At 41.5% G+C, this 18,649-nt stretch overlaps 1 protein-coding gene across 13 annotated transcripts in view; it reads right to left on the bottom strand.

The window, feature by feature from the left end:
* Nucleotides 1–18,649, bottom strand: part of TLE4 (TLE family member 4, transcriptional corepressor) — a 143,929-nt gene that overhangs the window by 50,272 nt on the left and 75,008 nt on the right. For all 13 annotated transcript variants that reach the window (XM_047699616.1, XM_047699618.1, XM_047699612.1 and 10 more), the window contains one exon: nt 18,408–18,424. In XM_047699616.1, the coding sequence (XP_047555572.1) occupies nt 18,408–18,424 (17 nt within the window). The remainder of the gene's footprint in view (nt 1–18,407; nt 18,425–18,649) is intronic.

The following is an 18,649-nucleotide window of genomic DNA, read 5'->3' as shown; positions in this document are numbered from 1 at the left end:
CAGATGAGGTTAATTCTCTTCTCAAAGAGTCATCCGAAACACTCCTTCTAAAACTTTGTGAGACTGGCTGTGGCCCCTGTGGGGAAGCTGAAATCCTTACCTGCTCAGGTGCCCCTCACTGCCCATCCCCCATGGGAGACCTGGCTACGCCAAAGCCCTCCCCATAAGGGTAAGCACCACCCAGTGCCCGGGTGTTCTCCTACTCTCCAGAACTCTGGCCCTTCTGTCATTCCTATTAAGAAAATATGGAATGTTCTTAAATCCTAGTCTGACTCTGAGTAATCTGAATTCACATCCTAGGTGCCCTCTCCCCACAATGGGAGGGGTCCCTCATTTTTGTAAGCTCTGGAAGGCAACAACGTAGCAGAGCAGAGCACGCATCCCTGAAAGGGTACACACCAAAAGATAAGCAAAGGAAGGTAAAATATTGTCTCAACAGCCTGAAAAGCACAGGCCGTATGAAATCTGCCAGACGGACATTCTAGAGAAACTGAGGTCAATCGAATCTCTCTACTTGAAGACACAGCATCCAGGTGAACCTCGGCCTTCTCGACGTCCACCTTTACGAGAGCTCTTCTCGAATAGGGGTGGTGGCAGTCCCACACCTCCCCTGCTGCAACCCAGGACTGCCGTCACTCCCCAGCATCCCAGATGCTACAAACACCCTTTTCCCCCTCAGATGCATCCCTGCCAAAGCCCAGACCAAGACTGACTCTCGTGGCCTTGTGAGATTGCTCTCTGTTCACTCAGCCTGAAGAAAACGAGCTGCAAATAAATCAGTATTATAGTGCAGGGATGTGTGTTCTTCCCCATACAGCCGACCTTATTGACAGGAATTAGGTGTATGAGTAGTAAAATAATGAAAAGCAGCAAGTCTCCCCTGCTCGACAAGCCTCTATTGGGCATACTCCCTCTCCCCACACAATTAGAGGAATGCCAGAATTGTTACGGTTTACAGCACTGGAGGGAGAAGTCCATTTTACAGATAATCTGACATAAAAATAAAAGAGGTTCTCCACAGAACGCAAGGTAAACTGTGGGACCTCGGGCCACGGGGCACTCCTTCAGCCCTGGTGAGGCTAGTGTGAGGCTAGTCGAAGGCTAGTTGGTGCTCCCAGCAGCAGCACACTGCTGCCCCAGCAAGGGAATATCTTTTAAAATGAGGATTCAGACTGACAGGAACCCACAAGGTTCTCCCGGTTTGGTCTCCAATTTCATCTGTTATGAGTGGCAAGTGGTTTTTGCTGTAAAATACACAAAAGTCACGCTCTCAGCTGAGGTTGAACTATCCTGAAACACGAAATCCCCTTTGGAATTAAATATGTGCTCGGATCAGCTAAAGTTAATTCTCAACCATCTGCACGTACAAGATCCATTTTGTAGATTTTCTGCAGCAAAATTTTAATCCCAGAATAATTTCCCCCACAGCCTAACACATTTCTTTCTAGTTTGCTGCTTTCTGCTGTCAGTCTGGTGTTTGCTTGTGGAATGCAAGTTGATTTAAATATTAAATCCCAAAAGAATAAATAAAACCAAGTTATTTTCAAATTATCCATATTGTGCACTAAAAATATTAACAGTAAGATTCACGGGGCACCTACTAAGTCTTAGGCACCCCTGAAAATTTACCCTTACCACCTCCCCCCACCAGGGCCCCATTACAGTAACGAGGACACAGAGAAGGAGGTTGCCCAAAGTCACAATGTTGGCAAATAGCAGAGGGCAGTGTGTGAACCCAGGCCCTCTAATCCCAGAGCCTAAGTTTCTAACCAGTATCCCTAACACTGCTTTTCACCTGCAGGCTGGTTATGGAGGTCACGGCGTGTCACACACGCAGATGTGGACAGGTCCCAACACACACCAGCTTTCCAATATGAAGAAATGTGGTTCAAACAGTGTACAAAGAGCCACCCTGAGTCACCCTTTATGAGGATGTTATTTCAGCCTTAAGAGCACAGCAGACATGATTGAGGGGTGGGAAAAGAGGAGGAGGGAAAACCAAGGCAGGGCTGTCTGCGAAACGGGTCATGGGTGCACCTGTGGCCCCCACCACTGCCTGAGGGGCGCAGCGGGCCCATCTACCTGTCTCGGCTTAAGTCAATTTCTCTTGAACTCACTCCTTTTGCCAGCAAGCCTTTTATGGTGTTTTTGCTCAGGTCTCTTATAATTTCGGAGTCATGCTGAGTCAAGTCTGTGGAGTCTAGGTCTCTCTCTTTTCTTCTTCCAGCTTGTTAATGACAAACTTTTTGCCTTGTTGTCTTTTCTTGTTTTCTAACCTGCATGAAACCTCCGCCTCCTCCCTCGAGGACTAACCTCTGTCAGAGGCGTCAACAGCTCAGGCCCACGGATGCACCTATTCCCATTCCATACCAGCCCTTTCGGGGATTTCTTCCTCACGAACTTCACATCTACATCCCTGCACTTGATCACCTCCTACTGAAGTTGGCAAAATATCACATACGAGTTGAAGCCTAGAGAGCATTCATCTTGCAGTTCTTTTTGGCAAACTGGAGAGTACTGTCACGTCTCCTTTTACTCATAAAGTCACCTCCACTGCTCAAATGATTACTAGTCTCTAGGACCACAACTGCTGCAAAGATTAAAACAACTGAACATTCCCACTGTTAGCATAAACTCAGAATCCATCCTTTTCTCCTATAATTCCTTAAGAGTTGGTCACATGAGGCACTAGAACCAAAGAAGAGCGACTACACAAAGGTACCACCCATCGTTTTTGTCACTAGCAGGGGAGGGAATTCCAAAGGGGAATGGAACACAGAAGAGGAAGCACCAGCCTCCTTGACCCAATGGTGGACAAAGCAGTACCGACCAAAGGAGATCTTAACGAAGGTGCCCAAAGAGCTTCGAACCGAAATTAAAGACCAAACACACAAAGGCATGGCTTAACTATTCTGACCACTCACATACATTTTTAGCAAACCTTTCGATTAATCACAGCACTGAAATGCACTGCTCTAGAGGGCATTTAACTTCCTAAATACAGCGTGTCTATTCTTGCTCAAGGTTTGTAAACATTTCTCTGGCCTCGCGAGGTATGCCAAATCCTTTACTTGCCGTCATCGACTGAATGCTGGTCAGGTTTGTTGGTTAAGGTGCCCTTAGACAACTCCCATAGACTCACTGCAGTCAATTCTTTCGAGGAACCTTTCTCCCGAGCACACCCATCACCTCCACTGACCACCTGGGCACCGAAAACATACTCCACAGCTTTCGAGTCGACACTCAAAGGGAACTTCCACATTCGGATATTTTAAAGGGAGAAATATGCATACAATCCTCATCCCAGAAGACTTTATATTTTGGGTTGTGACAGGGAAAATACATGCACAAATGAAGCCCCAGGAAGACCAAATGCAAAATGAAATCATCGGGCAGAAGGACAGCAGCTTCTCCAACACTCAATCATTTTCAGTCACACTATGTTGTCCAGTAACCTGCATTGATAATTCCTCATGAATAAAATGCCAGCATTATCATCAGCAGCTATGTTGTTGACATGCTTTTGCTATTTCACTCAAAATACCATTAATTTTCTGGCTTCACAACAGCTGAGCTACTCCCATTTGAATATACAAAAGAGTATTTTGTTTAAGCCAAATTAAAAGCGTTCCAGTAAATGACTTCCATTTTGCTAGCTATACTATTTTAGCATATACTGTTTTTCTTAATCCTCCCTACCTCAACGTCATGTGTGCCATCTCCCCAATCCAAAATACTTCCAGTATTAAAAATGTCTCCCCCCCCCACCAAGTTGGGAAGGGGAAATCCAGAAACTGTCTATTTGTGTTACAGCATTCCTGACCAGCAAAACATCCGAAGGGAAGAAGTCTAGCGTGGCTTTTTAAAGGTTGTTAAGACATGGTGGCCTCCTCAAATCTCTCACCTCTGTGAGCCAAGGTAAATAAACAGCAAACTATTTTCCAGTTTAGGATCTGAAAAGAAAACTAGACACACACACACACACACACACACACACACACACACACAAATACACCTTCCATTTCGCATCTAGATAAGTTCCGACAGCCCCGACAACCCCCATTTAAGTCGGAATGAAAACCTCTACTCCTGCCAAGCCCTCCTGGCATCTCACCACTTTATTTGTTCCCATTTGTATCTAATGCTTTTGTCAACAGTTCAACAAAAGTCAAAGCAAACAACCCACTGCAAACACTGGGGGTAACAGCAACAAGCATGAATCCTTCACAATTATCCAGCCCAGCTGCTCCAAAGCTCTTCCGGGCTGCTTTCATTTACAACAATGTCAACAAAAGGCTGAAACCCAATAACTAGATGGGTCAATATGGCCACTGTATACCCTCTGGAGGAGGAAACGCTGTGCTCCTCCTTTGCTGCTTCAGCAAACATGTAGAATAATTCAGTTAGATGGACAAGTGCTTGTCTAATCATTTGTTATGTGAATTATTCAATGACTTTCCACGTAAACTACTGAACAGGGCTCTTCAAATATTCCGCGGCCCTTTCCAGCTGTCCGACTGCAGAAGCACATAAAGGAACAAAAGCGGATGAAAACAGAAATCATGACCCGAGTTAGTTCCCGGTGATAATCTCTAGTCTAAGAAAGCCAAGTCTTTACAACTAATCCTTCTGGGTCTAACCTTGCCTGGCATTGTCACTACAGGCCTAAGCTTCACGATGCCCCGGACTGGGGGTGGGGGGAGCAGACAGCCTCTTACTCAGCCATTCAGGGCAAGCCATGAGCAACCGTGGCACTCCACTATCTTTCACCTTGTTCAAGTTTAAAAGCTCCCCTTCTGCCTTTCATGACCACTGCCGGCAGGTATAATACGCATTTACGATTTTCAATGGAGCATTTTGAAAGCATAATTAGAAATGTATTAACGAGCTACAAAGCATAGTTTAGAAGTACCTGTTCCTAAATGACTTTATTTTAGAACATCAATCCCCTGGCCTACTTCGGATAAAAATGTTGACGTTTATTTAATGAAGAATTACTCTGAGATGTAACCATTCCAAATCCTCACTTTCCTTTCTTTTCTCTTAAATGTAGGGCTTGTGAAGTCATACATAAACCGAACGACCTGGAAAGAGGGAACTCTGACTGGGGTCTGGGCCCCCATCCAGCTGAATCCCTCCCTCAGGACCAAAGGGACATGGCCCCACACACTCTGCCTCCAGGCCCTGAGCTGGGTGGGCACCAGGACCCTGAATTCCCGACCTTCATGCAGGGTTTACCCAAGTCTTTCTGGAGCCCCGCAAGGGTAGACTAAGCTGAGGATTTGAGCATACCTGGACCTGAGGGCAGCCCCTGGCATACAGCAAAGCTTTGAACTGAGAGCTGGGCTATCTACTACAAGAGCACAAGTGAGGGCCCACGTGCTTCCAGCAATGAACTCCAAGGGGCCTGAGAATCTTTTTTTTTTTTTTTTAAAGATTCTATTTATTTATTTGACAGACAGAGATCACAAGTAGGCAGAGCAGCAGGCAGAGAGAGAAGAGGAAGCAGGCTCCCCGCTGAGTGGAGAGCCCGATGTGGGGCTCGATCCCAGGACTCTGGGATCATGACCTGAGCCGAAGGCAGAGGCTTTAACCCACTGAGCCACCCAGGCGCCCGGGGGCCTGAGAATCTTAAATTCAGTCCTCGCCTTTCAGATAATCATGAAGGTGTATTTTTTAACTGGATTTGTAACTCTTAAATAATCAGACATATGGTACGAGGGCCTCCATTGGTATTCTTTCCCAGGCCCCATAAATGTTAGGGGTAGGCCCACGGGGGCTAGCATGTCATTTTGGGAACCCCATCTTTTGAGATCACTTCTATGCCAAACGTTCCACTGCAATGCATCTGAAAACCATGCAGGAATTTTCTCCCTTAAAAATTCTTCGGTATTTTTACAGATCCAGGTATGATCCACAACAGGAACGTAAGTACTAATTTTATTTCTATAAACACTTCAAAAACATAAAACATTAAAAAGTTAAAAACAGAACTGAAGGGTTATGTTGTTTATTAGGCTAGTCCATACAGTAAGAATGAAATATCTGAATGCTAGCGACAGACCTTTTCCCTTCTACATTACTTGTGTTCGCTTTCCTTTTCCAGCCTCCAAACAGCCAGATTATAAAATTACTGCTCGTAACACACTTGGTCAAACACAGGTGAAGGAAACAGCAGAGTCAAACTCATGTCTGCTCACCAGAGCCAGCGTACTCACTGCAATTTATTACATCGCTGTAGGATTCTCACTTCTCATCGGAAGATCTAAGAATTTTTAGTTCTTGGCATAAAGAATTGTGCTTTCAAAAAACAAGTACTAGACTAGGACACGAAAAACAACTAGAGAATTCTACTTCCTCCTATAGGTCTTTAATAACCCCTGTAACTGGTGTATTTTCTGAGACCTGGCTTCCAGTATCAACTAGAAAGTTGGTAACTTTAAAAAAGATTCTTGAAAGAGGACAATTTCTTCTGAAATGAAATGGGGCTATTTACTGCGTGCAGCAACAGAAAACTTTTTTGAATCAGAGAAACCACCTGAAAAGCAAGTTGAGGGGGTTCAAACACCACAAGTCCAGTGATAAAACATCTGTCCAGTTGTGTTGCTGATTCGTACAAAACACTACCTGAATACGAGTGAAAAGGCACACCCCACCATCAAGGCTGGGAGTTTGCAGAATGTTGCCACTGGCACTGCCGTGGGTGTTTGCTAGAGGTTCCAGGTTTGCACCTATTTACGCATCAGCCCTGGCAGCTTCCTGGGAAAACTGCCTTCAAAAGGGGTCCTAAACTAGTTTCATATGCACGTTTTAAAAGAACTCGGAACTAACCGGAAGCACAGAGAAATGAAGAGAAACCATCCATTAATATATTGTATTCTACTCCGAAGGCAGCACATCTCAGTTCCATCCTTTAATGGAAAAACAATCTGAGGGGAGGGATTGTATCTACTGTTTACCATGCACCCCCAAAGACCCGGTTCAGGCCTATTTGCCCTCCAGCTGCCAAATCAATACCTACCAACTTGGGAGTATTTTCTTTAGGCTGCATTGCTCAATTTTCAAGTTCATGTATCAACACCGGCAGGTTTCGAAGTCAGGAACCATTAAAATAGTAACTTGGGGTTAGTTGTCTAAGGAAAATCTCTCAGCATCAGGGGGTTTAGCTGTGCCTTTTTAGTATCTAAAGGAAAACACCCACACTGACAGTTCTTCCTACTTAAATGACCATCAATATTAAAGACAAGCGAATCACGTATGGACTAGCATGTTCCATGGACTTTTGTCTTAATACACTTATTAAAGCACTTCTTCTCCCTACAAACTGGACACACAGACTACCTCCAACATGGGACAATTCCTATGTAACATTCCTCTTTCATTCCTCCCCAGGGACGAAAGAGGGGCAACCCATAACGGAGGGAGACCAAAAATGGGGAGAGGAAGAAAAAAGGAAGAGGAGAAAGGAATTGAAAATGACAAGGGTGAGCAAACCAGTTCACAAGTGAGCATCTGGCACTGACAGGAGGAACTGAGCACAGAGTCTGCGGCTCAGAGCTACGGTCTGGGGCGGCGGGCGGGGGGTGGGGGGGTGCCAGTTTGGAAATGGGAGGAACTGAAGACAATCCTGTTAGGAGTGGGGGAGTAACTTATCTAACCAAAGTATTATTCCTGGATGCCTCTCTCTAATTTTCTATTAGTCATCGTTTGCTCCATTTTCCCAAGGGCAAAAATGTCACCAACTTAGTTTAAAATTTCCTAAATAAGGACAGACTAGGCTACTACGAGATTTTATTATGAAAACAGATGCCAGCTTAAGCACCCAATTCAGGAGCCTCCCTCTGACTAGCCCAATATGGTTTGCTTATAAACCCCAGGCCAAACCTGGGCCTGGGGCTGGGGCAAGGGTGTTGGACGACTCTTGATCACTGTGGTAGAAACACAAGTGATTATTTCAATTTTCTCCAAAGATTATTTTTTCAGGGCAACCCAATAAACCCAATGATGCCCAGATTTACTAGAAAAATTTTTATTCATTTCCCCATGCACCAGAAAGTAAGCTAATAATATCCTACCGAGAGTGCTGTCAGGCCAAATCCCTCCACTGCTGAATGCACTACCCAGGATAAATCTCCCTTCACTTGCCATTCCACCATCCACTTTAGGGCAAGACCCTGGGGACTGCTCCAGATTACCCCTCCACACACAGTGTCACAGGCACAAGCCCGAGCGGCCCAATCAGTGCCAAGAAAAGAACAAACTAAAAAAGATTAATTCACAGATGTTCATGCATTTCACATACACTGTGCCCCATGGTCCGTTGCTAGGGCAACGGGAGACCACCAGTGTGAGCTTTATTGGCTTTATGAAGTGCGTCTCAGGGACTATAGTCCGAGAAATGCTGCATAATAATAGTGTGGCTTTTCTGAAGCCTTGTTTTGTGCTTATCCACATTTAACCTTCCGAGTATTATAAAGAGGCATCGTTATGCACAGCCTTCAAACCCTCCCACCACCACCACCAAACTGCCTCAACTTTCTATCTAGAAACATTAAAAACGCATCTCCTGGGGGTCCATTTTGGGAAGATCCACGTGAAACTGCTCAACCAGTTCCACTAGGGAAAAAAAGAAGGCCTACAACCATTTAACGATCACTATATTAGTGAAGCTGACCACATCAACGATTTCTGAGCAGAACAGAAGCCACTACAAAACCAAAACACACACATGCCCCTTATTTCCCGTGCATGCGGAGGAACCTTGCCTTTGAACAACACAGTCGGTTTTAAAAACCAGAAGGAACAGCAGGAACCAGCAAGCCTTACTGAGCCAAAGTCTTTTCTTACCGAACAGAACTTTCTGTGATACCTGCACGGGGATGGCAGCCACATTGGGCCACTGAGCACATGAAGTGTGGCTAGTGCAACCACGAAACTAGTTTTTCTTAAAATCTTATTTCATTTTAACAAATTTAAATTTAAAATCACGCGACCAGGGGCTAACGTAGTCATGCAGTTTTAAAGGCTTACCAAGACAATTAGGTATGTTTTTTAAAAGTTCACAAAATGCTGCCTCTTCATGCTTTTAGTTTCTGCTTAATTAACACAAATATAACCCCAAGTAAATACACACAGAACAGTATTCAGGACTGGCAGTCGCTCACTGTGCTGGCTCCAAACAGCCCACGGCCGTGGCCTAATCAGCCAGGTTCTTTGTCCAACAGGCCCAGGGATGAAGACTGACTTCCCCTCCTCCTCCCCGCCGCCCCCCCACAACCCAGCCCAGGGTGGGAGGTTAAAATCACAAATGTCACAACTCTCAGAGCAGTAGCACAGATCAAGTGTTAATCTAAAGGGAAGGAGTGGGTGAGGGGGAGGATACAGGCTGGCTGGGCGAGGGAGGATCTGGAATGAAGAGGAGAAAAATAAAGCCAGTGAATAGATCAGTAGAAGCAACAGCTTACATTCAGATTCACAGGAGAGCGAACACACCGAGACAATCATTTCCTGGGAAAAGCTCAAGCCTAATGAGAATTTACTCTGGTCCTTTATGTGACAACCAGCCCCTTTGTGGCACGGGCTTCCTGACTGACAGGAACCCAGGGCCCCTTAATAGGATTTCCATATTATTTCCAACACCTGCCCAGAAGTTATTTGTTTACATTGAAGGAGGCAAGATTCTCAAATCAGACATCTGCTTCTAGTTCAGGCATATCTTAGGAAACCATCTAGAAAGCAGCTTTGTTACCATGGTGACATTTTTATTTTCCGCCTTTAGTTAGCTCAAAACATTAGCATTTCCAATTTTATTTTGTTGTTCAAAAGGCCAAATGTCGCTCAAGAAAACAGAAGTTTAAAGAAAGATAAATGAAGATTATAATCAAAAATTTCTACAATTAAAATGACCGTAAGTAGTAAATAAAAATGTGTTATTATCTCGCCTACTGGCCTCTCTCATTGGGTGGCATCACTAACCTGTTTACTTCCCCCCTTCCTTTTCTTCTTCCCCTTATATCTGAATACTCAGCAACTTGAAAAGTACCAATTTTGAAAGACAGATTCAAGAATCCTTAGGATGTGATACAATTAAATAATGAGTCCATTTCCATGAAAAAGAATTCCTCTTGCTCACCCTATCACGTCTTAGAAAGCTCACTTACAATAGTAATACTTAAGACATTTTAACTTCCACCCCACTGCAATTCAGTACAAGGGTGGCAGGAGGCGAAGGACACGTTTGGAGGTTGCAGAGGGGATGGACTGTTCGACAGCAAGGGAAGGAAGGGAGATGATACAGGAGTGGGCTCCACACAAGTACATGTGGCTGTTTTCCACGGGGCTCACGCTTAACCACAGGCATTGGGGGGATCCTCTGGGTGGGGAGAGGAGGGTGCTTAATCACCAACTACAACTATCATAGATAAGTAGGAATCTAAGTTACAATACTAGTAAGGGAAGCCCAAAATGTTTTTTATAGCACTACAATTTACTACAGGCGGAAACAACTGGGATTGGTTCTGAATAATGTAATAAAGTTAAAGTAACAGTACTTTGGTTCGATTTTTAGATTAAAAAAACTTAGTTGTTTTACAACTAAGTATTCAACTCTAAGATTTAAAGTTTTGATTTGACAGATCTAAGCAGCATTTAGTTAGTCTTGAAATATGATTTTATTACTTGCATTTAATGGCAAGCTTATTTCGAAAAATCTAAAATTCTTGCAGAGAGTACTACTCAGCCTTCAGCACACTTCCTTTCTAGTCCTCTTTCATGAGACCCAAATTGTGTTCAATCCTGTCCCAGAGCAGCTGCCATGGTAATAATTAGATATGACTCCTCTTTACCTCTGAAAATATAACCCTTAGTGATGGCCCCCAAGTGTAGGAAGACTTTAACTGAAAAGATACATGAATTCCTCCAAACGAACATAGAACGAAATACGTAAGTTGGATACAGGTAAAAGAAATGATTACCAGCAGAGAAGTGAGACTATGCAGCTATGCCAGGCGATCTTAGAATTTTGCCAGAGTAGTTATGAGTAAATATTACTGGAAGAATACAAAAAAAGATGGTGAACAATTCTTTGGAATAGTTCTTTTGGATGAATCACCTACATTTTGAGGAAAAAATGCTTTTGAAATTAAAGTCCTAGTTAAAACATTTAGTAAGTCTTGGGCCCCTCTAAAAATTCAAAAAATTTAAGGTATTAACTTTACCATGCAATAATTTCCATGAAATAGATGGAGTGCATTCTAATTAAGAAATTTATTTTTTTTAATTTCTTTTTAAGAAATAAAAGAAATTAGTTATATTTCTTTTCTTTTTATATTTATATACACTAAACATCAGGATGACAATGTTTATCTAATAAGGAAGAGGACTGGTTCATGGAGGAAAAGAAACCACCCTTGCCAAAAATCAGCTGGGGAAGGCGGACCCCACCACCAACCTGCCCCCGTTAATTATTATTCGTTCTGCCTGGGTGATCAGTCATGGAGGAGGGCACAGCCAACAAGCATGTCTCCCCCAGTCACATCATCAATCCATTCATGCTTGCCACCTGAGGCCCAGCTATGCCCTAAAGATATTTATTCATCTGTCTGACAAACAAACAATTACAACATATTTTCTGGAATTAGGGCACCTGTTACGTTTCACACAGCTCACATGCCTAGAGGCAGGTATCAATTAATACTGAACAAATTACTGCATCATAAACCCACAGAACAAAAGTTCCTGGTTGTCCTTTGATACAGTAATTCTAAATTATAAAATACACATTAGAAACAAATACTTCTATAAAGAACAAAAAAGCAACAATGATGCTGAAACATTTAATTTCAAATTACCTTATTTTGTAAAATTGAAGAATTAAACATTGAATGCTTAAGAGACATACTTTAAAATATTAAACTATCCCCTTACCCTCAACCCCCCAAATGAAATACAATTACCACTGTGTTTATGTAGCTAATGGTATGATCAACTTTATTGATGAAACATACCCTATGGCATAAGATTTTTATTGTAAAATTCACTTAAAGTATGGGATTGAACTACGTAAGAAACCATCTAATTCCAAAAGCTTGGAAAAATACCAAGCATTATCTTTGAGATTCAGGAAGTTAAAGCGACTTGCCAGGAAGTTAAAGTTACACAGCTTACTAGACGGAGAGAGGATTCTTAGCAGGGTCTGGATTTTCCTAATTCGATTACAATTCCCATCTTAACTAATCCTTGATTTGCCTTCCTATATACAGTTCCAACAAAGAAGATTAAGATTCTTGCCCTCAAGGAGCTAAAAATTTAATGGCAGAGAACTTTATTCTGTTGGGGCACACAGCATCTATAGATCACCACCCACAAGGAAACAGATGTACTTAATATACTTTAAAAATCCTACTTAAAAATCCATTTTTAGGGGCGCCTGGGTGGCTCAGTGGGTTAAGCTGCTGCCTTCGGCTCAGGTCATGATCTCAGGGTCCTGGGATCGAGTCCCGCATCGGGCTCTCTGCTCAGCGGCGAGCCTGCTTCCCTCTCTCTCTCTCTGCCTGCCTCTCCGTCTACTTGTGATCTCTCTCTGTCAAATAAATAAATAAATAAATCTTTATTTAAAAAAAAAAATCCATTTTTAAAGTCCCGACTTAAGCAATATTTATGTCTGGAAAGTGGAGTTGCATTTCAAATAAACACCACAGTCTGTGTTTGAAGGTTAAAGGATACGAAGAGAATTCTATTTATCACTGATCAGCATCATTTCTAGATATTTTACTCCCTCGTTTATTAGTAAATTTCATTAAACTGTTCATCGCCAACACTTACGTGCAAATCATTCTTCTACCCATTTTCCCAGCATAAGAAAAAGACTTTCCCTGGTATGACTGAGCAGAAAGCACTCCAGCCACCACAAGAAAGCACACAGAGACATCTAGAATATGGGCCATCCTACAGAAAGCTAGACCAGGTTCTTCAACAAGTCAGTGGCACAGGAAAAAATTTTTTTAAAGTGAAGGAAACACTTAAATTAAAAGAGACCTGAGAGATATTACAACAAAATGAAATGGATCCTATCTGGACCCCATTTCAAAGCTAACCAATTACTGGAAATCATCAAAGAAGTTTGCTTATAGGCTAGGTATTAGAAGCTATCAAATAAATACTTTTATTGAGTGATTAGGGGCATTACATCCATTACTAGGTATCTATTTTTAGACCAAAAAATGTCTATTATTTAAAGAGATGTGTTCATTTTACATCCTGAAGTACATACAGGAAAAATGCATGCTATCTGGGTTTGCTTTAAAATACTTTAGCAAAGAAAGAAAGGAACAGATTAAAATGTGGCTAAAAACTGAGAGCTCTTACACCTTGATGTTAAGTATATGGAGGATCTTTGCACTATTATTTCTACTTCTAAGTATATTTCAAATTTTTATTAACAAAGAATCAGACTGAATCATCCAAAAAGCTTTTCTTTGAGGGTGGCACTGGCTATGTGACCTTGGACAGGGCCTTAACACCTCTAAGACTTTCCTCATGTCTGAAAAAAGACTAATAAGCATATATGCCCACCCGCCCTCCAGTTGAAATCAGAACTATGAGGTACACACGCAGCAGTGGGACTGAGTAGGAATCCACCTTATTTTTCCTGAGGCCAGAGCAGATAAGATGCAGTGTCCAAGTTACAGTCCTTAATTACACAGCTTCTTTTCTCAGATTACTGATGACTGAAGGAAAAAACAGGACATAACGCAAGCCCCAATACAGTTTAAGTTTGGTGGTGGTGTTTTTGTTTATTTTTTATTTTTTGTTTATACTCTCTCCTTAGTATTCCTCTTTTAAATCCAGTCTCCTCTTACTTTATGCCTTTGTCTTTCTATAACACAACCTTCTAAATCCTATAGTAATGAAAATTAATCCCACCAAGCTTTCTCCTGAAAGGTAAAATTACAAACATTCTTATTTTAAACAGTTGCATGTGGGTGGGGGGTTAAAAAACACAACTGCCTGGACCATCTGGTTATCCCCTCTCCCACTGCCCCCCCCCACTTTCTTTCTCGAGTGGCTTCCACACAACACATGCCAAAGGGTTAAACATATAAAAGGAACACTCTTTTTGGACTGATACTCCTTGAGCCAGGAAACAAAACAAACACAACACCAAATCACATGGGTCACACAAGATCCTGGAACAGAACCTTAACCATTAAGTCTTGATGTACAAAGCAAAGTGGCAAACAGAAGTAATCATTCTGTTATTCTGATTCAGGCTAAAAACCCACTTTCACCTCTAACTAACGAGGTAGAAGTGCTTTCTTGGCCTGAATCACATACTTGAATTTTTATGTAAAAATAGCCTGAGTCTAATTCTCTATTGATAAACCTTTATTGCCATCAGAAAATAATCGGAGACGAGAAGAAAAGCAACACATGATGATGTAAATTTTAGTCATCCGCATAGAACAAACACCAAAATACAGCTGAGGCAGAATGAACGGGCACTGCCTTGGATGCAACTAATAAACAGATCATTATGAAAATCCTTAAACAAAAACAAAGATTCACACGGGCAGCGGGAAGGCATGGAGGGGACACACAGTATGTACACTCATAGAAAAGCATTTAGCTTGAAAAATAAATGTAAGTTTAGAAAGATAAAGTGCACCATCTATACTTACACTAGCAAAAATTACAAAAAACTATAAATTTCAATACTAGCAGATTGTGTGAGAATAAACACGGCATTTTAAGGCGGTACACTGTTTTTGGAGATTAATCTGGCAATGTACAATTCACTAAAAATGGTCATACTCTGATGAGGCACTTAGCATTTTGGGGAAGACGAGCCAATGAATTAATAAAAGCACCACCACTTTGTAGGAAAAAAATGTACTTATGCTCCACTTTACAAATAAAAAAATGGGAAATCCTTCCCACATCTGACTCGAGGTTATGACATTTGGGATAAAAAACAGGATATAAAATATACATTAAAAGGACCAATGAAGTAATAAAGCTTGCACAATAATATCAACTTGGGAGGGGCCGTGGAGCTTATCAATAGTTGGTGACAGTGAATTTTGCTATTTCTATTGAAACTTGTCTTCATTTGTATACCATTATTTGGTATAATAATGCCCCATAGAGGGCATTAGAGACGTGTAGACATTTGGGGGTAATAAGACTAATTTCTCAACCTCAAATTCCCTAGCAAGTTTTGGGTAACTTGGCTCCCATAGCTCTGAATAATTATCCTCACATCAGCCACTCAGAAGAGAATGGACAGTGATGTGAGGAACGTGATGACTTCTCCTCATGAACTGCTACCACCCGCAACTGGGCAGCCCCTGGCAGCTTGTGGAAATATGTGCTCTGTCACCACTTTGGAGCCAATCAACTTTTACCTCTTTGCCCTCAGGAGGCATGAACACTGGAAGGTTCCACCACCCTAAAAAATGCTTCCTTGGTTTCGCTTATGTTGTTTTAGGGATGAGAGAAACGGTACTAAACACTCCAGAAGACAGTGAGAAAGTCGCCAGTGAGGAGAGGAAGGCGGGAGACTCATTCTGGGGGGCCTCTTGGGACAGCTAAATTTGGGCATTCCAACCTACCACTAAGGACAAGAGTGGATCACGGTCCATGTTTCTGGGGCTTCGTTTTGGACACATGGAGTTACTAGATAGCCATGTGACAAGCAGATGCCCTGAACCCTTACCTCGACAGCCCTAGCATACACCCCGTTCTGGTTTCTCTTCCTCAAATAAACTTGATTCTTGGGCTCTCCTAGTGCTTTCTCCTTTAGGTTCATATTTATATTCTCTACCCTTGTTGAAAAACTTCAGATACAGGTCTGTAAATAAAAGGCTTAGGAATGAACTTGGCTACTGGAGTTATAGAAAACAAGATCAATAAAGCCAATAGCATGTGGTTTAGTGGCCACAGAACTTCCAAGAAGAGAAAGGAAAAGGAAGAAAAAGGCCCAACACTTCAACAAGTGAATTTCTCTCATTTTACTTGACACCTAAAAAGGTAAAGCACCTTAATTACCTGAATCTTTACAGTAAGTTTAAATTACATTTTATGAGCTATTCTGAAATCTGCCCTGTTTAATAATCTGTAACGTCAAGAAAACATTTTAAAGTGTCTCTCACAATTAAACCCATCCACAACCTTGTATAAATCAAAATTTTGCTACCATATCAAAATGTTACACTGGGGCTGTATAACATTGCCCACATCCTCATTACATGCAACACTAATTACTACCAGCAGATTCAGAATTTTCTGCACATTAGAGGCTTTTAGAGGAGCTATAAAAAATTTCAGGCACCATTAATTTAAATTTGTATTGAAATTTCCTTTTGACAGATGGCCAAAAATTACTTATTATTTAGAGTACCAGAGCTGCCTGTTTGCACATTAGAAGAGGAAAGGGAAAAATTAAAAGCAAGAAGGAAATTTATGTCACGTTCATTACCTGTTAAATGTTAAGGAGCATTATCCTGCATGAATAAATTATTTCATACAAGCCTGACTCCAGCTGCAGGCAACTGGCACGCTCTGGCTGATAAAAACCATCTCGAGTCACACAGCAGACAATCATAAAAAGCCCCTTAACCAGGAGCCACTTAAGGGAGGATGAGGACGATCAATGGAACAAGCAACTAACTGCTTCTCTGAGCATCACAGAACACATTGACGAAAATTAGCAAACTTGTTTCCCCTTGCAAAGCAGAGCACAGCCCCAAAACTGACACAACTTCAAATCTTGAGAACCATACCCAACAAAAACATCTATTTATAGCTACTGTTCCATAATAAATCAAGGCCAAATCATCCACCTCTATTTCCTCTTTGTTTTCCCCCTGGCTTCTAGCTATATAGACACTCCCAGACTCATCCAGAATGATTATAGATGATTTCAAAATACGCCCTACTCTGGCATAAGGGAATATAAAATGTAATTGACACAAAAGTGTGCACTGGAGTATAAATATTTTCACAGTCTTCTCAGAGTGGGGCAGGAGAGGAGGCTTTTGTTTAGTTCACTGGCCTGCCTTAAGGTATGTATTTATCATAAGGAGGCAGGGAATGTTTATATTATTGGCCCCAGAAAAACTAGACAGGCTTTCCAACAGCTGCTATCAGCTAATACTGGTCAAGGAATTTACCTACCACTTCTTAAGTACACATGTGTGGAACACTCAGATCAAAATTGCTTTTTTAAAAATCTAGGTCCTGATATGCATATTACACAACAAAATACACAACTGTAAAAGCATAATTAAATAATTCAGTGTGTGCAGTTCCAACTGTAAATGTTGACATTTCTATGGGTGTACAGACGCCCTTTCAAATTCCAAGGATTTTTGAAGGGTAAAATAGATACTTAATTTTTATTTTCCATTATGTAAGGCTTTGGGGAAAAAAGACAAGGAGTAAAGAGGCGTTCAAAGTGACAGCACAGGTGGTTTCAGGGGAAGATTTTAGTCTTCATATGCATAACTTCATTAAAAACTACAAGTAGCTGACTATGTTCTAAAACAGTTGTTGCAAAATACAAGGAAAGGACTTGACAGCATCTGTGCACTGGCCAGTGCTTGAGAACTGCCTTATCCTTTTAATCTCTACAGAACACATACATACAGGCAATTACTCATAACACAGTGGCATATTTACATTGTGCTTGGCTCAAAAGTGATCAAGCAATTTTCATATTTTCTTCATCTCCTGCCGTGGTAGCCAGTTTTTCTTGTTTGCTTACTCTATAAATTCAGGTATCCTTAGCACATCCCATTCTGGTGTTACACAAGCACATCCAAATCATTAGTTCCTACATACTTTTCCTCTTTCCCTACAACTTGTCTGTAAAGAGATAGAGAGGCAGATAAGAGAGATGCAAACCCTAAGGAGAATAACTTGCTATACTGGAACACAAAATGTTGTTAAATAAATAAATATCTTTCTGGCAGAGAAGAATGCTTTCATACATTTTGTCAGGGAGTTTTGTAGGATGGAACGGTTTTCTAAAATGAGACTAATGTATATTTCTTATAAATCAATTTATTTACTTTTTTTATTATTATTATTTATCTTACAGTCAAACCCTAACTGGAGAAAAAGTTATTCTTCCTCACAAAGCAAGACATATGAAAGAAGCAATGTGAGGCAGATTTTCCATAGTCCCATCCTGGACTACAAATCCAATTGTGATAGAAAAATGAGACCAATATTTTCAAAAATCTCAACCACACACAACTGATAGTAGTCAAAAATACAGTTAACCACATTTTGGTAAAGCCCACCAAATCATTCTGTAAATCTCAGAGAATTCATCATCGCTAGATTTATTCAAATCATTTAGAGACCTTCTAAGCCATCCCTTCATCTGTGAAGTTGAGTCCTACCTTGATGGAGTCTCTGTCTACAGGCCAAAGAGCAGCAACACAGGTGGTGGGAAGAAGAAAAAAGAAAAGTACCAGTTAGTTTACATAAAATCATACATTTATCAAACTTGATCTCTGCTAAATAATAAATGGCACAGATGTCATCTTTGCAGTAAAGTTAATTATTAATACCGCTCCACGAGATCCACAAAGCGCCAATCTACCTCTGACACAATTTCAGAAACTAAAGCTGGATATTCAGA

Source organism: Lutra lutra, chromosome 13 (genome assembly GCF_902655055.1).
Source record: "Lutra lutra chromosome 13, mLutLut1.2, whole genome shotgun sequence".
Lineage (NCBI taxonomy): Eukaryota > Metazoa > Chordata > Mammalia > Carnivora > Mustelidae > Lutra > Lutra lutra.
Note: the sequence above shows the minus strand (reverse complement) of the source record. Positions and strands in the feature narration are given on the sequence as shown.